This window comes from Musca autumnalis, unplaced genomic scaffold (assembly GCF_047663935.1).
Source record: "Musca autumnalis isolate F117 unplaced genomic scaffold, ASM4766393v1 scaffold_4, whole genome shotgun sequence".
Taxonomy (NCBI): Eukaryota; Metazoa; Arthropoda; class Insecta; order Diptera; family Muscidae; genus Musca; species Musca autumnalis.
Window position 1 is genome coordinate 78,129,095 of NW_027411977.1, and position 25,677 is coordinate 78,154,771.

At 34.6% G+C, this 25,677-nt stretch overlaps 1 protein-coding gene and 1 non-coding gene across 22 annotated transcripts in view; one reads left to right on the top strand and one right to left on the bottom strand.

The window, feature by feature from the left end:
• Positions 1-7,886, top strand: part of skd (mediator complex subunit skuld) — a 63,683-nt gene extending 55,797 nt beyond the window's left edge. For 20 of the 21 annotated variants that reach the window (XM_073984862.1, XM_073984864.1, XM_073984857.1 and 17 more), the window contains exon 13: positions 344-7,886. In XM_073984862.1, the coding sequence (XP_073840963.1) occupies positions 344-727 (384 nt within the window). In that variant the 3' untranslated portion in view covers positions 728-7,886. The remainder of the gene's footprint in view (positions 1-343) is intronic. The other variant, XR_012412735.1, reaches the window with a different exon arrangement.
• A 13,612-nt stretch (positions 7,887-21,498) lies between these two features.
• LOC141404422 (small nucleolar RNA U3) lies at positions 21,499-21,709 on the bottom strand. Its single transcript, XR_012413021.1, has one exon. It is a non-coding gene; the product is annotated as a small nucleolar RNA U3 (small nucleolar RNA).
• Positions 21,710-25,677: the final 3,968 nt, after the last annotated feature.

Consider the following 25,677-nt stretch of genomic DNA (forward strand, 5'->3'; position numbering starts at 1 on the left):
TCACTCCTATTATGTTTTTCGTGGGTAAGTCCATGCTTCCTGATATAGTAGCCCAAAAGCTCTAATGATTGGTGGGGGTGATATTTATGGAAAAGGAATGACTACCAAAATAGAATCCTCTTCCAAAAACGGACTCTGTTGAACCATTCCTTCAGGTACCTCCACCGCAATACTATTGAACTTTAATCCAAGCATATATTTTTTCATACGTTCATAGGTTCAAAAAGGGCCACAAAATTTGAAAAACTTGTAATACTTAATTATTGGGGAAAAAGATTTTGGTTGCGTATATGAAAGTTTCAAAGTTTTTACTTTTTTTTAATGTTTCTATTCTTCCTTCTAGGTTGGACAAATCAATCAGCAACCTTTGGCTGTGGGCTATATGGTTTCAACAGCGCCAACTGGCCGAATGCCAGCTTGGTTTTGGGCAGCTTGTCCACATCTCGAAGATGTATGCCCGGTATTTTTGAAGACCGCATTGCATTTGCACGTACCGAATATACAGACCACCGATGATATTTTGAATTCCACAAATGCCCATTCATCAGCTACCGACCATCCATTAGATTCTACACTAACAGCTGATGTTTTGCGTTATGTCCTCGAAGGTTACAATGCATTATCGTGGTTGGCCCTAGACTCGAATACCCACGATCGTCTCTCATGTTTACCCATCAATGTACAAACACTGATGGATCTCTACTATTTAACAGCTGCGATTACTTAAAGGGAAAGAGGAAACAAACACCCCTTCAATCCGCACAGATAAGGCAACAACAAGGAAGAAGAATCAAGAAGAACGAATTGTAAAATTGTAATGATATATTTTGTTTTTTATATAACATATTTATATTTTTCTCTGCTTTTATTAGTACTATTCCGAAGTCTCTATTTATTTATTTTTTTTTATTTGTGCATAATTTTCTGTTCATCTATTTTGTTGAGAAAATATCTAGGAATGGTTCCAATTTCTACATTAATTATATTTTATAAACAAATTTTTTTTATTTCATTTCTGTGATATTCAGAAAAATAGGAAATGTGGAAAAAGTTTTGTGTATTCAAATCTAAAACTAAAAAAAAAAAACAATGTTTTGTTTGCTTCCTCTCCTAATTCTTCGTGCCACTGTAATGTGAGAAAAAAAGGTAAACTTATTTAAATAATTGGATTTTAAATATAATTCTGGATTAAAAAGTACTCCTCACTTTTCTCATTATAATAATATTGAAAAACATTGTGGGAAAACTCATTTAATGACAGCAATACTTGTTTGTATTCAATGCTTCCTATTTTCCTTCCTATTCATCTCAAACAAATACTTCCATGCATTATTGATGCCACCTATATCAAAAATAGAATTCCTACTTTCTCTCTCTCTCTTATCGTAAATACCATCATTTGTTTCTGAAATGGTTTAATTTTTTTATATCTTTTCTTTTTTTGTTTTTTCAAAGGGAAAATGTTGTTATTTGATGAAGAATTGTAATGTGTATATTATTGTAAAAAAAAACGTATAGAAAAAGCAATGGCAATGTTCGTAAAGAAACCATTTAAAATTTATGAAAAAGAAACTTTAGGTTGTATTTCAAATAAGTGTATATGTAGTACGTAACCAACATGTTCCATTGTTTGTTGAGTCCTTTATAGTTGTTATACATACGGATCAATTCTGAGTTTCGTTCGAAGTTTAAAATATCTCCCTTTCAATATTTTTGGTTTTTGGTGACACTTTTACAGGTAATCAGAACATGAACAACTCTAAGGGCGAAACCTATAGCCTGCGTATTGCGTGTGCGTTCAAAAATACAAAAACAAAATACATGTATTTCAAATTGAAAACTACAACAAATACATGTATTTTGTATTTTTGAACGCACACGCAACACGCAGAGCTGTAGGTTTCGCCCTAAGATCAAATTCGAAATATTTCCTCGAAAACTTTCAAAATGTAAAATTCGATAGTCTTCGATAGTTACCCCACTTTTACAGGTTCTCGTTACAACTGGATATATATTTTTATTGGGGAAGTCAGTGTGGGTCCATCTGTTTGTAGGTCAACCATAATGGCCATATTTTGATATTTTTCCAATAGTTGGTCCTTGTAGATCTTATTACAAGGTATTTTTTTTTTTTTGAGAAGAAGCTCACACTTCCCGATGTTAAGCCCCTAAAATTTTCTCAGTACCCTATATATATTTACGTACATACTTGATTTTGAAAATGTCTGTAGTCCCATTTCTTGTCGCATCTCCCCAACATAAAAATCCATTTACAAGCTATTTTTTGGAACGTTTTAAACATTTTTACAGCAGATATTTATTGTGGTCGTGATTACGTACGTTACATTTGCAGTTTATCATTACATCAAAAGATTTTTTCTTGGAGAAGCCCATATTTCCGCTTATCAATTATCCCAAAAAATGGTCAAAATGTTTTTCTTTATGTGCCCCACAAAAGTTGGTAAAAAATTCCGATTCCTTCCCCTTTTCGTGTTGGTATTCGTATTTTCGTAACCATTCTTTCTCGGAATATTTGCAGTAATTTTAATTCTTTCCCCCCGGTACTTTTCTCCCAAGGTTCAATTTTTGGACTTAAATTCATTTAAGGCCAGTTTCTCGAATCATTTTGAAATCTGTTATTTCAGGAAATCTTGATCGATGGCCTTAAATAGGTCTCATAATGTTGAAATGGAACTTTTCCCCAAACGTTCAAAATTTTAAACCTAATTTCATTTTAAAGCCATACCCTTGAATCATTTTAAAATTCATTATTACAGTCCAGGCTCGCAAAATTTGGTAAAAAATTCTGATTCCTTCCCCTTTCGTGGGGGTATATATTTTCGTAAACATTCTTTTTCGGAATATTTGCAGTCATTTTGACGCTTTCCCCCGGTACTTTTCTTCAAATTTTGGACTTAAATTCATTTAAGGCCAGTTTCTCGAATCATTTTGAAATCTGTTATTTCAGGAAATCTTGAGGGATGGCCTTTTAAATAGGTCTCATATTGTTGAAATGGAACTTTTCCCCAAACGTTCAAAATTTTAAACCTAATTTCATTTTTAAGCCATACCCTTGAATCATTTTAAAATTCATTATTACAGTCCAGGCTCTGGTCCACATCGTGCGCATAAGTCCTTTCCTCAAGAAATCATCTGGGGGGTTACTCTCTATTGCGATGCGTAAGGAAATTAAATGCGTCTCTAATTCGTTTTCGTATGTCCTTTCGCAACTATTTTTGTTCCTTTTTCCTTTCTGGCATCGCCGCAATCTGTAATAAAAAAACGTATGTCAAAATCGTGCGTTAACGCAAATATCTTGCGCTAACAAAATACCAAACGCAAACGCATCGCAATACAGAGTAACCCCCTGGTTAATTTCATTACTTCTGCCGAAAAAACCCATCGATATTTTCTGCCTTGTTTCTTATTCAGATAGTCAATACTTTCCTAGATAAAGACCCAACATAGATCAGCAAAGATTATTTAAAAAAATATCAAGGAAATCCGCGAAGTACTCGAACTACCACTAATAGGTCGATTAGAAAAGCTTCAAATTACAATACTTTCCCAGGTATAGACCAAACATATATCCACGATATCGACCACTTTCAATATTACAGTCTCGGTTATGGTCCACATAGTTTACTCCTATCGGGTGTTATCGTGCGCACCCTCAAGAAAACAACTATACCATCATTTTCAAAACGATCAAAGAACGAGACTTAAATGAATTTAAATTCAACAATTTTGCACTTTTTTGGGAGGTCCCACAAGGAGTGGACTACGGATATAGGTCGGTCATATTCTAACTTATTGTAAGAAATATTGCGGTTGCTAAAGTTTGAACCAAAATGATTATTTTTTCGAAACTCATAATGCGCAACAGCCACTCAGACAAACGGGCGGACATGGCAAAATCAACTGCAAATTGCCTGAAAAGGATTTGTGGGGGTGCGTAAAACCATTAAAACCATAAAACCAGGCGGAGAAGGGTATACGAACAAGAGTTACTGAATCGCATTACTGGGGTTTGGTAAAAACATAACTTTTTTCCCTATAAATATCTCACAAGGGACATAGGCGTTACGTTTTCTTTTTTTATTTTGACGAATGTTTGGGGAAATATTCAGGGTGTGTTTTATACACATTAAACAGAAACGCTTTGTGTATGGTATACAAATCCTTTTAACCCACTATTGGGCATTAATATAGATACAAATCCTTCAAACTCTCGGGTATGTTCTGAGACACACTTCACCTCTCACTTCACGCCTCAAGCATTTTGTTCATCCCATTTACTCCATTTTTTTGCGAGTTTTCGGGGCTAACATTCATTAGGGGATTTAAAAAGAAGAGTACACCTTAGTCCGTCCATAAAATACTCGAAAAAATAAGCGTAAATGGGGTGAACAAAGTGCTTGAGGCGTAAAGTGAGATGTGAAGTGTGTCTCAGAACATACCCGTCTGAAGTCTTACTGAATTTGTTGCAGTTGTTCACCTCGGATTTAATGGATTGCTTGACTGACTTCCGTATCGTCAGTTGCTTGGCAAATGACTGCAAATGTGTGAAGTATTATGTTTTTTAACGCCGTAGTACTTAACAACTGCGAAGCTACGTGTTTGAAAACGTCAAAAATACGCAGGTAAAAAGCAAACATATATCCACCCTTATTACGGTTGGCGTAGTCGTAGACGTTCAAGTGACGTAGACGTTGTCGTAGGCGTAGTCGTAAGTTACATTTTTTATGTGATGAAAAATGATATACAACGACAATTTTTGACTTTTATAGCATATTATATCCTTAAAAAATCGAAAGAAATACATTCGCAATTCCCAGAACGGATATTTCGCTTTAAATATAACTTTTATTTTTTTTGATACGACAAATCGGTATTACGTATGGCGTAATACGACAAATGGGTATTACGTATGGCGTTGAAATACAATGAAATAGTCGTGACCGATTTTGTAAACGACAGCATATAAAAATAGAAACAAATAAAGTTTCAAAAGATTTTTTGGCAATGATTATTAAAATATATTGGAAAATAACTATAATAAATACAAACTTTACTACTTTTAATCATTTGTGTAAGATAAATTTCGTGTTTTTTATCAGATAAAAAATTTTTTATTGAAAATCTGTTAGAGTTCTCATATAGCGATTCATGCAATGCAAATTTCTTAGTTTTTGTTCAAAAGATGCATTCAAACGAATTATTTTACAATTAAAAAATAAATATTTTTTAATTTTGTATGAGAAAAAATTGTCGTTGTCGTAAATGTTACGTGGTACCAAAAAATATCCCTACGACAACGACTACGCCAACGACCACAAAAACGTCTACGCTGAACACTTATTTTGATTGTAAAAGCTGTAGGGTTAGTCGTTCTTCTAAATTAATAGTTTAAAAATGATCTACTAATAATTCTATTAATTTTTGTTACCAAAAGAATTCTTTAAAAATTTAAATTTTTGGTTTTTTGTCCAAATACATACATAATACCAATTAGACGTTACGACACGTCAGTTTACAATTTTGGATACGACAACGCCAACCGTAATAAGGGTGATCATTTTTATTTCTGATGAAATTACTTGCATTTTCGAGGAACAATGCATGAGTCTGCAACTGTAATATTTTGACGAAGTTTCAACAACACAAAGCAACTGACAAATTCGCACGGTAGAAAATATTATGGTACAATTTATATATGCAGACCAATTGGTAAACCTGTAGTTCTATCATTTTCCTGTTTATTTTTAATAGGGCAAGTTAATAAAAGTGAGAAATCCTCAAATTAAAATCTTGAATTGGCCTTCTGGAATCTTGACCACATCATGTATCCACATCACAATAGATGAGGTGTGATGTGTTACCTGGGTTGATTTTACAGGTAATCTGGCTGGTTGTGTGGGTCATAAATAGAACAGTGTTGCGGTGTCAATTCATGTGCTGTCGGCATTAAAACTCGGCATTACAACCCAGTTTCATCTCATTGAGATAGTAGTATAAAACATTGATTGTAGTATTACGGTCCAACAAAAATTTGACTCAACTCTGGTCCTACGTAAAAATTTTCAATTGTATATAATTTCTTTAAGATGACCTTCCCACCACCTTTTGCTGCTACAGTACATTTATTTGAAATACTCCTTTAACAAAATGCAAAAACAAAATCTTAAATTGTAAATAAATAATATTTCTAAAATTAAGATAAATCAAAATAATTTGAACAAATTGAATATTCATTCATCATAATAAATTTAAAACGAAAACAAAAATGTTCTTGTATATGTCTTGAGAAAATGGGCAAAACATAAACCATTAAAAATAATTGATAATAATAAAAAAACAACAAAGAAACCATAATCATGATCATTGATTGTCAACAACAACAATTCATTTTTGCAATTATATTTATAATGCAATTATCTACAAACAAATAATATTATATGCATATATAAAATATTAAATTATTTCATAATAATATTAAGTTAAATAAAAAAGTTAGTACAATTAAGCGGAAAATACAGTTTTATAAATTATTAGAATAAATCTAAGAAACACCCACTCCCAACTAAAAAACTGAAAGAAAAAATAAACTCATAGAACAAAAGGAGCAAAAAAATAAAAAGAAACAAAAGAAAAGAAATTTGTGAAACAATTGCTTAAATTATGTTATAAGAATTACAAAAGCAAAATAGGAATTAGTTGTAAATGCTAAGAATTAAGTGTTAACTTTTTTAATATTAAATAAAAAGCCCCTTTTTTAGCATAATTTTAAGTAAAATGTAATTTTAAGAAGTTTTTTTTTCATTAGGGTTTAAGCTAAAATCTAAGTAAGGGTTCGTGTTTTGTAACACACAAAACTAAATGAAAACAAAATTTTTGTTTTTGTATTTTCAATAACAAACCAACAACATCTATTGTAATTTAAAACAAAATGTGTATTTTATATTTAAAAGAAAAAAATAAAATAAAAACGTAACTAATAAAAAACAACAAAATACTTAAACAAATAAAAATGTAATAATAGCAAAAGTTAAGAAAAAGTAAAACAAATTAAACAAACATTAGATTATTATTTAACAACAGCAACAACAAAAACAACTTAACATTAATCTTAGTATTGTTTTGAACAGTTTTGTAATTTATTATTTTATGTTTTCCCCTCTTCGTTCCCCCTCTCTCCCCCAACACAACTTTAGCATAAATTTTGTTTTTAATAGATTTTTAAATTATTTTTTACATCTTTTTTATTTTTGCTATTTTTTCTAAATATAAGTCATCAAGCCTAGTATATGTAATATACATATAAAATACGTTATGTGTACATAAATACTACTTTAAATCAACTAAAAGAGAAATAAACAAATTTTTAAACTAAGCATCTATTAAAATAATACAATTGAAAATGAAAACATTTTAATTGTAGCAAAACCAACCAACCAACAAACATTTAAACAAATCATTTGTTTTTTGATATTATATTATGTTACACACAACCATAATTATTGTATTATGTATATTTTTAATGCCTAGAGGAGATATATGAATATGTATGTAAAAAATCTAAAGTATATATAAATTTAAGTATTTAATTAATTGTAACTTAACTTTAAAATCACAACAAAAGAAGAAGAAGAAAACCACACACACACACACATTGTACATAACGTCGTTCGTTTATAAGCAGATAAATATATCTCATTATCTACTATATACATATATCCCTCTCTACTTTTCTCGTCTCATATTTCATAAAATTGCGCATAGTTTTCATTTTATACAACAAAAACAAAAAGCACATATTAAAATAATAATAACAATAATAATAATAATTGATTGTATTAATTACAAATAAAATATTATGTATTGCACTTCACTTTTGTTTTGAATTTTCTTCTTCCTATAGCTGTTGGAATTTTGTAAGTCAGCCATTTTAATAAATGTTTAGCACAGCTGTGGTGCGATTTTGTAACTCATTTTGCAGTTACCGACAAAAATCGGTATAATTCATAATTCTGAATGTTTTTTTAGCCATTGTATGGCTTTCATGACAAACGCTTAGCGTAGTCTTTGAAAGTTATGAGTTTGGCTCTGAACACTAACACGCCGTGACAACACTTTTGTCCTTGTGTTTTTCAAGGACGTGGGTTCAAACCCCAGCCTGGCTCAGCTGATTTTATTTTTATTTGAAAATGTTGCCTTTTTAGGCGAAGATCATTTTTAGTATTAATTTTTAATTAATTTCTCGTTGGAAATCGAGCTTAATGATCAATAATGCATCTGGAAAAGGAAAGCCGACGACGTTTACGTTTTTTTTTAAGAGTATTTGCGGGAAATATTGATTTTTATGAAATTTACTCGTTCTCCCTTAGGATCGAATTTTGAACCTATGCTCCGTTCCAAATAAGGTAAGTCAAAATAATTATACAAATCTCTTAAATGTTCCATTGTAAAGTAATGGTAAATAGGAAAAAAATGTTCTCACAACAATTGAATCTTCGCTCCGAAATCAACCGGTTTGTTTTACTCGGCAAGAGATTGTCGACCCTGCGACAGCTGTATCAATCGGGAACTAAAGGTGGATGTTTTGGTGTCTGCTGCTAATTGCGTTAGCAGCAATGTCATGGCCATCAGGGATGTACAACGTATTGCTGCAAATTCCATCTCAGTAAGATGTAACATTTGCAATAGCTGGGGCCTAATTATGTGATTCGATTCGATCGAGAATTTACTCGTGAATAAGTTTTCGACACGAGAAAAAAACGGCATGATAAGACTCGATCGAAATCACTGATCGAATGTTTCGAGAGTAACCGGTAATCGAACTATGTGTTCTTTGGGGAAAGTTATGAAGGTAGACGTCAAAACAATGTGTTTATTTCAAATCAAAAACTAAAAAACAAAATTATGAATGAAAAAATGTAAATATTTGTGGAATTTTTTGAACAATACATTGAATAATAATTTCGGAATGAAGTTGTGCTAAGAAAATATGAAAATTATTAATGTTTGCAAAATTGTTTTGTCATTCTTGTTACAGATTGCTAATACATCTACCTTAATAATTCTCTCTCAAAATAAATGAGAGAATTTGGTGGGTGTTTTGCATTAGCCTCTCTGAGAGAGTATTTCCTTTGGTAAACAACGGGGGATGAACTATTTAAAATGCACTTTATTAAAAGTTGTTCACCTATAAAATAAAGCCTATTAATATTAAATAATTTTTTGTTTTGCAGAAATGCTAATTTTTTCAACTTATATTTTAATGACTGCAAACACTAATTTTTGGTTAATGATATGTAGCATGCATATGTATTTATTTTAATTATAATTTTATCACAATTTCTTAAAACGACTGAAAAGGACTTTTCCCAATTTCTCTTATTTTGTGTAAAAAATGCTCACAATTATTTACTAATATCATTTTTCCTCTATAAACCGTCAATAAACAACAATTTTTTACATTTTAAACACAAATACAATAAGAAATCTTTCATTTTGTTTGTTTACGATAGGCCATTTGGCTACGAGAAATTACTCGCAAATTTATGCTCAATTTCTCGATAATTTTACTCGATAACGAATGTTGTCATCCCAACTTTGAGTACTCGGGTCGAAACAACTCGATGTCGAATCACGTAATTAGGCCCCTGGTGTCACCTGATGAAGATGTGCTCAGGTGTCACATCGCGACTGGTCAAAGCATATCATAGCCAACTGATGTCAGCAGCCAACAACATCAAGCACATCGTCTTCAGTATCTCAGAACAATTCCATCTACTCGCGACAAACTGCTTAGCCTGTGTCCAATGGTTCTGTTCAATTTGCAAATTGGTGCCATATGAAAAAAATGCGCCACCTTGCATTCCCATAGCGACTTGAGTCCCTGGTTCCTACCAGCATGCTGCTTCAACACCAATGTAGCAAGGACTAACAATTCCAGTATCCGCACTAGGTATCAAAACTAGTAGCGCAGCTAGTTATTCTACTAATGATTCCTTCAAAGTCACAATTTCATGCATTGGTACCGCAACTATTTTCCTATCTAGTAGCACGATGCTCTTGAACCAAATTTAAATGGAAGGTGCTTACACCTGGGAAGTTTTTACGCATTCTGAAACTACAATGTTCATAGATGAAGAAAATAAAAAAAAAAAAAACAAAAAAACGCCGGAGTGCTTTTTCGAATCAAATAAGCCTTATTCCATTGCAATTGGCCAAATTTGCTCGAAATGGCGAAGGATTGAAATTAGGCAAACGCTTATGGGCCGATTCCGTACAGCGAGGCGAGTCGTGTCGTGCAATTTTTCGATTCCGTATGGCAATATCGCCTGACGTCGTCAAATTTTGTCGCCGAAATGTTCATTTTCCGGCGACAACAAATTAGCTGTCGCCGTACATGTTTACTAACGAATAAAAATAAAATAAAAATAACTTGTTATCGACGATTATTTTCTATCGCTGTACGTAGTGCATTTTTTAAATTTTGTCACAGAGACGATAGACGACGCGACATGACTCGCCTCGCTGTACGGAATCGGCCCATTAAAGTGCCGACTATTGGTGCACTTACCCTATGTCAATGATTTAGTATAGCCCCACATTACGGGACCTACAGATTCCACGTATTTTGAAGCAACCAGCCTCGTAATAGAAAATTAATATATTTTATACACGGCATAATTATTGTTTTGTTCTTCTTTTGGTCATACGCTGAGTGTATATATCCGTCAGCACAGCTGACTGAGACTATCTTATTTGTTTTCGAACAAATTGACCGTCCTACTTTGCTCAAGGAGAATATTCGCTTTTGCCGAAGCAACAGGCGACGATTTGTTTCAAAGTGCTTCTTCAATGAACAAGTTTAATTGGATTTGTCTCATTTCGAAGACCCTCATGATCGATTGCAGTTATGTTTTGGGTTCATACGAATAGATCCATGATTCGTCACCTGTGACGATCTTATAAATACCCTTATCAACATTTCTTTGCACCAATCGACACGAGCGTTTTTTGAGCGTTCGTCAATTTGTCATGGATTCATAGAGAATAAACCTTTATGTATGGACAGGTGCTCATGCAGTATCGAAGGTATGCTGGTGCTGGACATTTAATTGTGAATTGAAAAAGGTAGTGTTAGATTAGGCTTTGTTACGAAACGAAATTAATTAATATAATAATTAATATAATAGTAATAATCTATATCTATATATATATATATATATATATATAAAAGAGCTTAGTGATGACTGAGTGAGTGACTGACTGACTGGCATATCATCGCCCAGACGAAACCGCTGAAGCTAGAAAGCTGAAATTTTGACTGTGCGTTGCTGTTGGTGTGTAGGCGTGAGATAAGGCTGGGTTTTTTGAAAATTCGACCTAGAAGGGTACTAGGGTGTCCAAAAAACCGGTTTTTCCAAACAAAACGGTTTTCGGTTAACCGAAATTTTCAACTTTTTCAAAAACCGGTTTTCGGTTTTCAAAAATTTTCAAAACCGGTTAACCGGTTTTGTAAAATAGGTACAAAATGGCTCACAATTTATAAATATTTGATTCAAAATGTGCGGGAAGGTGTAAATTAAGTATAACGACTTCGTTATTATATAATTATCTCATAATATCCTTGTTATTTGACATTCAACATCGAAGTGAGGACAGCAAAATTAATGGGCCGATTCCGTACAGCGAGGCGAGTCATGTCGCGTCGTCTATCGTCTCTGTGACAAAATTTAAAAAATGCACTACGTACAGCGATAGAAAATAATCGTCGATAACAAGTTATTTTTATTTTATTTTTATTCGTTAGTAAAAATGTACGGCGACAGCTAATTTGTTGTTGCCGGAAAATGAACATTTCGGCGACAAAATTTGACGACGTCAGGCGATATTGCCATACGGAATCGAAAAATTGCATTTGACAACGCGACACGACTCGCCTCGCTGTACGGAATCGGCCCATAAGACTGATATTATGCTCTAAGAATAGTAAAAACCCTTACATATGTAAATAAAATTGTGTACCAAAAGAATAAAGTTTACATTTTGTTGAGTCTGGATTCCCACTCATGCGTTGAGAACCTCAAATTATCGTGCCGGAATCAAACATGCAGTTTTTATACCCTCCACCATAGGATGGGGGTATATTAAGTTTGTCACTACGTTTGTAACTACTCGAAATAATCATTGTAGACCCCACAAAGTATATATATTCTTTATCAGCGTGCAATTCTACATCGATATAGCCATGTCCGTCCGTCTGTCCGTCTGTGGAAATCACTCTAGCGTCCGAACGGATTGACGTAGGTTGATGAAATTTTGGGAAAATATGTTATATTTACGTAGGACTTTTGGTATTGAAAACGGGCTATGTAGGTCCACGCTTTCGTATAGCCCCCATACAAAATGACGCGTGACGCGTCGTCGTTTTAAGGAATTTTTAAGATATTTGGCCCATTTTACCACCGAATTGGTTGTAATTTGGTACTTTGTGTCTCCAGAGGCCAAAAAATATTCCTACCAAAGTTGGGTTATATAAGTCCACGTTTTGGTATAGCCCCCATATAAGGCCCCATATAAAGTACGCGTCATTTTAATATATTTTGAATGTATTAGACCCATTTGACCACAGAAATGGTTGTAATTTGGTATTTTGTGTCTTTAGAGGCCAGAAAACATTCCTACCAAAGTTGGGTTATATAGGTCCACGTTTTGGTATAGCCCCCATATAAGGCCCCATATAAAGTACGCGTCAATATATTTTGAATGTATTAGACCCATTTGACCAAAGAATCGGTTGTAACTTTGTATTTTGTGTTTCCAGAGGCTAAGAAATATTTCTACCATAAAATGTTTATATAGGTCCACGTGTTGATATAGCCCCCATAATACAATATCTCCCGATTTTCGATATTTTGAACGTTTTAGCCTCACACCGAGATGGCTGAAATTTGGTATTTGGTCTTCTTTAGGCGTATAAAACTTTCCCCCAGAAATTTGTAGGTATAGGTCCACGCCATCATATAGCCCCCATAGAACGGTACCTTCCGAATTTCGGTATTTTGAAGGTTGTGGCCACATTAATCCACCGAAATGGCTGAAATTTGGAGGGTATAAAAAGTTCGGCCCGACCGAACTTAACGCTTTTCTTACTTGTTATCGTTACCCTTTACAACCTTAAATTCGACAAGTTCTTAGTTTACAGTACTAATTCAAAAACGTATGAGTAACGTCATTCAAACTACCTTGTGATATTACGTATACGCAGTTGTTTCATAGATCTTTCAGTTGAACTAGATTGGCACAACTATACATTTTACACAAAATATTTTTCAAATTTAAAGGTATCTGACATTTACAACATGAACCGTTCCATGTGTTAGTTAAGTTTAATTTACTTTCAAGAATACAATTTTGATTTAATATTAAAAATATTATTTTTTTAAAACCGGTTAACTGACACAAATAACCGGTTTTTTCGGTTAACCGAAAATGACGTTTTTGCCAAAAACCGGTTTCGGTTTTGTAACTCAAAACCGGTTAACCGGTTTCGGTTTTGGACACCCTAAAGGGTACGAAAAGTACTAAAAGGTACTAAATACTTTGTATTAGGCAAACGGGAAGAGCTAGAATTCTGAAATTTGGAATGAGGGTAACTGATGGAGAGTTAGAAAGATGTACCAAAGGGTTTTTGGAAATTCGACCTAGAAGGGTACGAAAAGTACTAAATTTAGTACCAATTGTATATTTTGAACGGATTTAGCTAAAAACTTGGACTTTGGTATGGGAATCAAGTTTGGGAAGTGGTGTTATTATAAGGAAATGGTTTTGGAAGTTCGTACTTATGTGTACGAGAAGTACTAAATGGTACTAAATTTGGTACATTTTGGATTTGGGTGAAAAGATAGAGCTGGAAACCTGAAATTTGGAATTAAGATTACAAACGGAGTATAGGATTGAGATATGGGGGTAGTTTTGGGAATTCGTACTTATGTGTACGAAAAGTACTAAATGGTACTAAAATTACTACAACTTGGATTTGGGTGAACGGATAAAGTTCGACACCTGAAATTTGGAATTAAGATTACTGTTGGAGTGTAGAATTGAGATAGGTTTGGAAATTCGTAAATTATGTGAACGAAAAGTACTATATTTAGTACAACTTGGATTTGGGTTAAAGGAAATAGCTGGAAACCTGAAATTTGGAATTAAGATTACTGACGGAGTATAGGATTGAGATATGGGGGTAGTTTTGGAAATTCGTAATTATGTGTACGAAAATTATTAATGGTACAAAATTTACTACAACTTGGATTTGGGTGAAATAATAAAGTTCGAAACCTGAAATTTGGAATTAAGATTACTGTTGGAGTGTAGAATTGAGATAGGTTTGGAAATTCGTAAATTATGTGAACGAAAAGTACTATATTTAGTAAAACTTGGATTTGGGTTGTAAATGAAGGTTGGGAAGTGGTGTTTATAAAAGGAAGTAATAATAAATAATTATATAAAAGAGCTTAGTGATAAGTGAGTGACAGATCATCGCCCAGACGAAACGGCTGAAGCTAGAAGCTTGAAATTTTGAGTGTGGGTTGCTGTTGGTGTGTAGGGGTAAGATAAGGCTGGGTTTTTGGAAATTCGAACTGGAAGGGTACTAAAAGGTCCTAAATATGGTACCCTTTGTATTAGGCAGACCGGAAGAGCTAGAATTCTGAAATTTGGAATGAGGGTCACTGATGGAGAGTTAGAAAGATGTACCAAAGGGTTTTTGGAAATTCAACCTATAAGTGTACAAAAAGTTATAAAATTTAGTACCAATTGTATATTTTGAACGTCTATAGCTAAAATCTTGAAATTTGGTACGGAAATCAGGGTTGGTAAGTCGTTTTTATGAAAGGTAAAGGTTTTAGAAATTCGTACTCATGTTACTAAAGTACTAAATGGTACTAAATTTTGTACAATTTCGATATGGGTGAACGGATAGAGCTGAAAACCTGACATTTGGAATTGAGATTACTGTTGGAATGTAAGATTGAAGTAGTTTCGGAAATTCGTACTTATGTGCACGAAAAGTACTAAATTTGGTACAATGGGGATTTGGAATCTGGAAGCCTGAAATTTGGAATTGAGATTATTGTTGAAGTGTAGGATTGAGGAAGTTTTGAAAATTCATACTTATGGGTACGAAAAGTACTAAATTTGGTACAATGTGGAGTTTGGTGAACGGATAGCGCTGGAGTCCTGATATCTGAAATTAAGATTGCAGTTGGAGTGTAGGTTTGAGATGGTTTAAGAAATTCTTACTTATGAGTACGAAAGTACTAAATGACACTAAATTTGGTACAATTTAGATTTGGGTGGACGGATATAGGTGGAATCCTGAAATTCGGAATTACTGTTGGAGATAGTTATTGAAATTCTTACTTTCATACGAAAAGTATTAATGGTTTTATGAATAGATATGGATGTGGATATATGTGCAATAAGTGTACGAAAATTACTAAGTGGCACAGGATTTGGTTCAAATTTCTATTGTGTACAGGGGTAGAGCTAAAATTGTGAAATTCAGTATTAGTATAGCATTTGATGTTTAGAGTGGAGATAGACAGGAAGTTTTGGAAATTCGTACTTATGTATACGAAAAATACTAAATCGCGGTTGGAATATAGTTTTGGATAAAATGAAGTAATTTTTGAAACTTATAAATGTTATAAGTACTAAATTTGGTACCAGTTTAGTGTTACGCGGATATACGTGGAATTTCGAATTGTTGTATGAGGTATTATGTTGGTGTTTAGATAAGGATTTTTTGAATACACACAAATTTCTGAAATTTGGTTGAGGGCGGGTTGATTTATTGAGAAATACGAAATGTACTATTTGTCAGGTTCATTGTTAGAGGTGGTCTTACAATAAGTGTACTAGAAGTATTAAGTAATACTAAATATTGATGCACTGGTATTGAGTGAATCGATAAATGAAATTTGTTATGAGGATCACTGTTGAGATTGGATCAGAATGTTTATTAAAATCCGCCTTTTAATGTATGAGAGGTTTCTAGATGTAATACCATTGGCATTGGGTGAACAAGTAGAGCTAAAACTGTAACATTTGAGCTAAGGTCCTGGATTTTAAAAATTGTACTGAATAATGTACTATTGTTTCTATGTTAACACTAATTCGGTTTCTTAATTATGTTCTGCTATCAAAAAGTCAAACTTACCTTTTCAACAAAATTGTTTTTATTTTTGATGTCTATTCTGAACGTTATAGTTAGTTCATTAGAAAAGGTAGAAATATGCGGCTAATGTTTTACAAGAAGGTTTTTACACCCTGAGAATAAAAAGGCATAAAATAATACGTCTCAAAAATTAACAGTTATATAGGGCAAAATATTTTGAATAAAGGTTTTCTACATTTTGATAACACAAATTCCAAGATTCGGTTGGAAAATGTGGATCAAATGTTCAAAATACCCATATCGTTCTAATAAAACATGGACTGGAATTTAAAATGTAGGCCGCAGTTAAAGTGTAGAGGTCTTTTGAATGAAATTAAATATCAATTCAAATAGGTATTAGTTCATAAAAATTTTCAGTGTTCACCAAATTAAATATTGTTTATTTGTATATTATTCCTTTTCCGCATACGAAGTAGCGGGCATTTTGCTAGTATAATATAATAATCTGAAGAAAATTTTATTACATTATTGACCCATAGGCTTTGAAGGCGCAAATTAAATAATATATAAAACAAACAAAAAAAAACATTGTTCCACAACATCCCATACGGGACAAGGGAGACTTCTCTCATATAATATATACATATAATATATATCTGTTCGATAACTCAAAAGTTTTTACAAACTTTTACAAAATGCTGTTCGGTAACAAACTTGTAAAGTAAGAGAGAGCGAATTGAGAGAAAATTGTAAGATAATTTTGGAAATTTTTGTTACTGAGAACTTACAAGTTTTTTCAAGCAAAATGTTCCTTGTAAGAATTTGCAAGTTTGATCTGGTGCCTAATTCTGGCATCCGTTATCGAGTGAATTTTAGTTCGAAGACAAATTACGAACGTTCGAAATTTTAAGATTTCCTTATACGATCGTAATTATTGAAAAAAGTTATCGATACATACGGTTATCGAACAGTGAAAACATATGTGCTTTGTTCCAGAACCTGCAAGAAGCTACTATTTTTTACTACGATAACATTTTTTCCTTTATGTTATCGACAAAAATAGTAACAATTAGTAGATTCTTGCAGTACTGGAACAGACCAATGGTAAACACAAAAAATACAATCAAACAAGTTGTCGTGCTACATATTTTTAATTTTTAAGAAACACCCCTCCTTTTTGTATATTTTTAAAGTTTTTTGTTTAACTTTTCTTACCAATTTTTTTGAAAAAAGTCATTAGTATGTGATTTTGTTTAGTTTTATTGCGAAATCAGCCATTAAAGTTCGTTTTATGCCACAAAAATAATCATTTCGACAGCAAATGTGTGGCGGGCAAAAACTAGCAAGATTCCACTAGAAAGTGTATTCGATAACGGATGCCGTAATCCAAATACTAAAAATATCGAACGAAATAACTCGATCACGTATGCGAGAATTAGGCCCCAGCTGATTTATGGGCCGATTCCGTACAGCGAGGCGAGTCGTGTCGCGTTGCCAAATGCAATTTTTAGATTCCGTACGGCAATATTCGCCTGACGCCGTCAAATTTTGCCGCCGTAATTGTCGCGACAAAAAACAAAAAAAAAAAAAACGAAAAATTGAATCGTAAGTAACATTTTCATTTATTTTAAGTGAATTTACTTAATATTATATACGTTTTTGGTGTTTCAGTACTTATAATGGTGCAAATTACTACAAGACAGCAATTTGAAATGCTGGTTCAAAAAATCGCTGTACGTAGTGCATTTTTTAAATTTTGTCACAGAGACGATAGACGACGCGACATGACTCGCCTCGCTGTACGGAATCGGCCCATTAAATTCGAATGTTTTGTGGCGGACTTTGCAATTCTTGGCAAAAATATAAAGAAACATTTGGTTATTAAAATAATTACAAGATAAAAATGTAAGAAATAACTAAATAAATTGGGTGACGTAGGGGATGAATGATACCAAGCAACGGTCTTGACCGGCTTTAACATGGCAAAGCCCAGGATTTATCTTGGTCCCTCTTTCATCTCAAGTGGACACTGACCTCCCCGTGGTGTCACCTGGGGAACTGCCTTTAACACCCGTTAAAGGTAGTGAGCTAACATGTGCCGCGCGTTCACCCATAAGAACGTTAAAAACTTGGGTTTGGGCGTCGGGTTAGTAACCCTCCCCTAGAAAAAACATCCTACTATGAAAAAACGAAAGACAAGAAAAACAAACCCCTCTAAAGTTGACGAACCCCGCAAACGTTTTAAGGACCATGATCTGCGAATCTGCACCTGGAATGTTCGCACTCTTTATAGAGAAGGTGCAGTCTTCGCATTGGCAGACGTACTTGAAAAGTACAAGGCCGATATTACTGCCATACAGGAAATACGATGGATTGGGAAAGGCGTCACAACAACACCTAAAGATGACGCACTGTATTATAGCTGCCATGTCGTAAAGCATGAGTTTGGTTGCGGATTCGTAGTTAGTCGGAGACTAAAACATCTTGTATCCAGCTTCACCCCAGTGAATGAAAGACTTGCTGCAATTCGAATAAAAGCTAAATTCTTCAACATCAGCTTTATTTGCGCTCATGCTCCCACTGAAGAAAAGGACGAACAGACCAAAGATATATTTTACGAGCGCTTAGAAGAAACATATGACCGTTGCCCTGCCCATGACATTAAAATCATTCTAGGCGATTTTAATGCCAAAATTGGAAAGAAGAATATCTTTGGCCCAACAGTCGGGAAATTCAGTCTCTACAGTGAAAAATCTGACAATGGTATGAGGCTGATAGACTTTGCAGCTGCAAAAAACATGGTAGTTAGCAGTACCAGATTTAATCATCTCGATATTCATAAGGGCACCTGGCTGTCTCCAGATCAAAGAACAAGTAATCAAATTGATCATGTTGTAATAGATGGAAGACATTCATCCAGCGTGTTGGATGTACGATCGTTCCGAGGCGCAAACATTGATTCGGACCACTACCTTGTTGCAGCAAAGGTACGTACCCGTCTAAACGTTGCAAATAAAGCACGAACAGACTCAACGCGGAAGTTGGACATCGCTAGGCTGCAAACACAACAGATAGCCACAGCATATTCCACTCAACTAGCCCAATTGCTTAACGCGAGCACTCCTTGTCCCGACAACATAACAACACAATGGCAACATATTGCCCACTCCATGCAAAGAGCCGCAAAATTTATACTTGGATTCCACAGACCTCCACAAAGGAATTCATGGTATGAGCAGGAGTGTCGTGCTGCTACCGAAGAGAAAAATTCGGCATATAGAGCTACTTTACAATCAGTAGCAACGCGTAGCGCGCGAGAGAGATATCGGGAGAAAAGGAGAGAAGAGAAACGTCTTTTCCGCAAGAAAAAGAGAGAAATGGAAAAGCGGGAGTGTGAAAAAATCGAGATGTACAGGAGCCAGAATGAAGTCCGAAAATTCTACCAAAGAGTGAAACATCATACAGATGGCTTTGGTACAGGCACATCCTCCTGTAGAGACCAGCAAGGTAATCTGGTAACAGATACAGATAGCGTGCTCAGGATATGGAAGGAACATTTCTCCAATCTGCTGGTATCCAATAGTAGCGAAGACGATGATACCACAGATCCTATCCCAGAAGATGGTATAGAATGTATACCGCCCGGCCAAGATGAGGTAAAAACAGCAATCAACCGGCTGAAGAATAATAAAGCAGCAGGAGCCGATGGCTTACCAGCCGAGCTGTTTAAAACCGGAGGCGACGCGCTGATAAGGTGTATGCATCAGCTAGTTAGCACCATCTGGCAGGAAGAACGCGTACCCGACGATTGGAACCGGAGCATCCTATGTCCCGTCCACAAGAAAGGAGATAAGACTGTATGCTCAAACTATAGGGGCATAAGTCTTCTCCCTATTGCCATAAGATAGTGTCAGGGATATTGTGCGAACGACTAAAGCCAATGGTCAACGAAATAATTGGACCATACCAATGTGGCTTTAGACCTGGCAAGTCCACCATTGACCAGATATTTACCCTGCGGCAAATCCTAGAGAAGACCCAAGAGATGCAGATCGACATATTTCACCTTTTTGTCGATTATAAAGCAGCATTCGACAGTCCCCTCCGATCAAAGGTATTCCACGCAATGTCTGAATTTGGTATCCCCGCAAAGCTCATCCGGCTTTGTAAGATGACTTTAACTGATACTAGGTCCTCAGTTAAAATTGGAAAGAACCTCTCCGAAGAATTTTGTACCAAAAGAGGTTTCAGACAAGGAGACAGCCTTTCGTGTGACCTATTCAACATTTTGCTGGAAAAGGTAATACGAGATGCAAATGTCAAAAGAAATGGCACAATTTACACCAATAGCCACATCTTACTTGCTTATGCTGATGACATAGACATCATGGGACGATCAGTAAAGGAAGTAACTGATACCTTTAGGAAGGTCGAAGCAGAATCTGCGAAAGTGGGTCTGGCGGTAAACGGCGAAAAGACAAAATTGATGGTGTCGACGCGCAAAGCGTCCATAGAGCTCGGACCAACTGTGGAAGTTGGTACCTACAATTTTGAGGTAGTTAAAGACTTCGTCTACCTCGGCACTGCCATAAATACAACGAACAACATCAGTTGTGAAATAAGAAGAAGAATTGTATTGGCCAACAGATGCTACTATGGTCTAAGTAAGCAATTTAAAAACAAAGCCACATCTCGTCAAACAAAAATAACACTATACAAAACGCTGATACTACCCGTGCTAATGTATGGCTCCGAAGCATGGGTACTTGCGCAAGCAGATAAGACAGTGCTTGGTGTGTTTGAGAGGAAAATTCTTCGAAAGATCTACGGGCCGATTTGCGTTGACGGTGAATATCGACGTCGTATGAACCACGAGCTATATAAGCTATACAAAGACATGAATATAGTTAAACGTATCGAGATGCAACGATTGCGTTGGCTAGGCCATATCATGAGAATGAACGATGATGAACCCGCTAAAAAGGCGTATGAATACATGCCACATGGCGGTGCACGCAGAATCGGCAGGCCTAAGCTTCGATGGAGCAAACAAGTGGATGAAGAAATGGAAAGGCGCGGTATTCCAAAAAGTCAAGCGAAAAACAGAGAGGAATGGAGATCTTTTCTTATTTCGGTCTATAGAACAAATGTTCTGTAATGGGCCAACTAAGTAAATTAAGTAAATAGTTAAGAAAATCGACAATCTGCTCTGAATAAATACAAAAACTACATCTAATAAAATTTCCAACATTCGGCAAACATGGACGACGCGACTGTCCACCACGACTCAACGATACTAAATATAAGATTTCGTTCTATCCGTTTAATCGAGCGATCATCGAAGAAACAATGCCACCAATAGAATTCCGAAAAATCCCAAAAGAATGGCAAAGTTCAAAACCTCACGCTACAGATAGAACGATGTACCTCCTCATCGCGGGTGTGTGATTTTTCATTTTGCAATGAAAGTAATTGAAGACTGACTACAGAAATGATCCTGTGAAGTATAGTCTTAGTTTTTCAACGCCAACAGTGAACGTTATTAGTGTCGAAGACTATAAAGTGAATGAGAATTTTTTCCAAAAACCTAAAATGTGGAAAAATGAATAATATCTCCAAACAAACAAAATGTATAACAATGTGCTTGCCTATTGTTGTACAATTTCTATGGTTGACGGTTGATATGACTAATGTTGCGATGATGATGTTCTTGTTGCTGTCGTATTGTGTGTTTAGTTCTCTGATAAGAGCACACCACAAAAAAAAAACAACAACAAGAAATGAACGAGTATATTCATTTTGTTGTTTTTGTTACTTTGAGTTTTTGTGAATGGGAAATATGAAATTGGAAAAAGCAAAAACAATTTAGTATGACATACATACAAACAGTTTGTCAAGTAATTGTTTTCGAAACAAGAAAACAGACATTTTTCTGTATTAATTTATGAAAAAAAATTACTCATAATTGTGATAAAAGTGTCGGGTTTTTTGCAAAAATTAGTTGGACGACATATATAAGACAAGACAGGATGAAAAAAGAACAAAATAACCCACGTAGTCCAACAAAAATAACGAAAACCAATAACTACATGTAATGCACGTTGTCAAATAAATGTTTTCGGAATGTGTTGGAGGTTTAAAAATAACCCATATTTTCGATAATTACTTGAAAATCATGACAATTTTAATTTTTTATTTATACATCTTGTCTTGTCTTAAATTAATCGTCCGACTAATTTTTGCATTTTTATCACAATTATCAGTATTTTTTTCATAAATTAATACAGAAAAATGTTAGTTTTCTTGGTTCGATAACAATTACTTGACAAACTGTACATAAGTACGTCCCAATTTACATTGGGCGAGTTTACTTGCGGCAATTGTCATTTTGTAGGAGAGAGAGGTGAGGCATATGGTAACCCTTTGCCTCTCAGCACCCTCTCTCACCTACAAACTGACAATTGCCGCAAGTAAACTCGCCTAATGTAAATTGGGACTACGTTTATGTGGATAGATATAAAAAACATTTAAAGATACATTTAGTCAACTAAGTTATTACAAACGATGAATTTTAAAAATTTAGATTTTTAATCATGACACAATTACCCAGGTAGTGGCATCATAAAATTTTGAATATGTTATGTCAAAACTTTCTTTATGTTGTTGGGGAAATTACAACAAAAATAATTTTTTTATAAAGGGATTTGACTTTTCATATTCTGGTAGTTCTGCCATGTTTTAATTAAGAATTACTGCAAGAAATTCTTTCAATAATGTTGGGTTTTTTGTACATATGTTTTTAATTTACCTGTTAATGACAACATCAAGACAATAACTGCAGAAATCCGTCGGAAATAACAAAAACAACTGACAAAAAGGATAAGAAACTGGTTTTTGTGTTGTCAACTATACGAGGGCGGTTCGGAAACTTCTTAGCCTATCAATGAAAGAGAATAGTTAGTTTTTCAAAAATATTTTTATTTATCAATATAATCTCCTGAAACTTCAATACACTTAGTCCAACGCTTTTCTAGCAATTCTATCCCTTGATTAAAATAGTTTTCCTCAAGGTCTTCAAAATAGTGGTTTACAACTGTAATTGCATCTTCATTTGAGGTAAAACGCTTGCCAGCAAGGAATTTTTTTAGATTTGGGAACAAGTAAAAGTCACTGGGAGCTAAATCAGGAGAATAAGGTGGGTGGTCAAGCAACTCGTACTTTAATTCGTTGATTTTAGCCATTGTTAAAACACTCTTGTGCGCTGGTGCGTTGTCTTGATGAAAAATTATTTTTTTGTGTTGTAAGCCAGGACGTTTTTCTCGAATTTGTACATTAAATTGATCCAAAAGGTTGCAATAGTACTCTGAATTTATTGTTTTACCCTTTTGCCGATAGTCAATCAATAAAATACCTTTGAAGTCCCTTCTTTGGGGCACTTCCTCCAGCTTCAGTCCATTGTTTGGATTGTTTTTTTGTCTCTGGAGTATAGTGGTGGATCCATGTCTCATCGACAGTTATGAAACGACGCTTAAATTCTATTTTATTTCGCTTAAAACGATCCAAACAAGCTTGAGAAATGTTCATTCTTATGCGTTTTTGATCGACTGTTAACAAATGCGGCACCCATCTTGCAGAAAGCTTTTTCATCTGTAGTTCTTCATGCAAAATTAAATGGACTCGATCGTTTGAGATGCCCATGATATTAGCAATTTCACGCACTTTTATTCGCCGATCATTTTATACAATTTCATGCACTTTGGCTACAATTTCTGTTGTTGTTGCTGTTTTTGGACGTCCACTACGTGGTTCATCTTCAATGCTTGTACGACCACGTTTAAATTCAGCAACCCAATTTTTACTGTTGCATATGAAGGAGCACTTTCACCTAACACATTCACCATATCATTATGAATTTCTTGTCCTGTTTTACTTTCTTGCTCATCGCACATCAAGTATTGTTTTCAACCCTTGTAATTCAACCGATTGTCTCGTGTTCTCCGAGAGAGTGAGAGCTAAGATCATTTTCTAACACTGATTTTCAAACGTTAAAATAACATGCAAAAGCACGCATAACATTCCAAGCAAATAAAGAAAAGCATACACAAACGAAACAACAACAAACAAAATTACCCAGCAAACCAAATGTCTGATGTCCGACACGTCTGAACAATTTCGTAAGCAAAGTCGTTCAGATTTCGTTCCGATTTCTAAACGATTTTTAGGAAAGGAAATAGCTCAGATTTTGTACCGATTTCGGAAAGAAATTTCCTTTCCAAATTTAACAAGGATTTTCTTCAGATTTCGTTACGAAATCGAACCGACGTCGCTCTGACATTTCGTTCCGAAATTATGTCAACCACTTCATACAACTTTCGTTAAGATATCGTTACGGTTTCGGATCAGATATCGGACGTATCGTCCGAATTTTGTTCCGATTTCGATACGATGTCGGTACGATTGGTTTGCTGGGTAGAATTGTTTATTTTTTGTAATGTTGTGTGTGTGCTTCCACTTGATGTGTCACTTGGCAAACTATCTACAGCTCTGTTCCTTTACGCGCAAGAATCCTCAAGTTATACCACTTTTTACTCGAAAAGCGTTCCTTTACTTCAGACACCATACAATTCATATGGTAGCAGTTTACAACTTTTGCTACTTTTGCCGGTTTTACCACTTTCAAAAGTAAAGGAACAGACCACACGATTGTGAGTTTTGTAACAGTGCAGAATACGATGGACACTTGTTTTACTTATTACGCACAAGCAACGGTCTTGATGTGTCGTAATTGTTTTTTGTGGTGGTTGGAAAAAATACAGAGTGAAAGAAAACAATTGTATTAAAAAGTAAAAGACTCAAAAAACTTGTGTGCCCTCAAGTGGCTTCCGAAGGCAAGTGACTTGTTGATGATCTCTGGTTGCCATACAGAAAGTAATTTTGACAACTGACAACTCCACTCAACGATAATTGCTATCGATAATCGACACTATATATAGAAACATCGCTCTTTAGTTGTGAAATAAAACACATTATCCTCAAAATTGAAATCCAGCGGGAAATCGGCATCTGGAATCAAATGATTATATAATGTAATAAATAGGTACATCCATGTTTCAAATATACATACATATGTATGTATATGAAAAATTTATTGATGTAATTACCAAAATTAAATGCGATTTCTTCCTTGCCCAATAAAATATTTCCACTCACCTTTTTGGTTCAATTATAAAATGTATTGGGCATTTCATTTACTAAAAAGCACAATTTCTTTAAGAAAAGACAAAATACTGATTTATTCACTCACTTTGCTCAACGAGGGTATTAAGAAAACTGAAGAAAAAAAGAACAACATAATATCATTTTTTCTTTTCCTCTTCGCTTGCGACGTTGGTTAACAACAACGAAGCACGAAACACACGTGTTTACACACAGCTCCTTATTATAAAACAGCATTCTGCAGCCGCGAGAGTCCTGTTGTTACT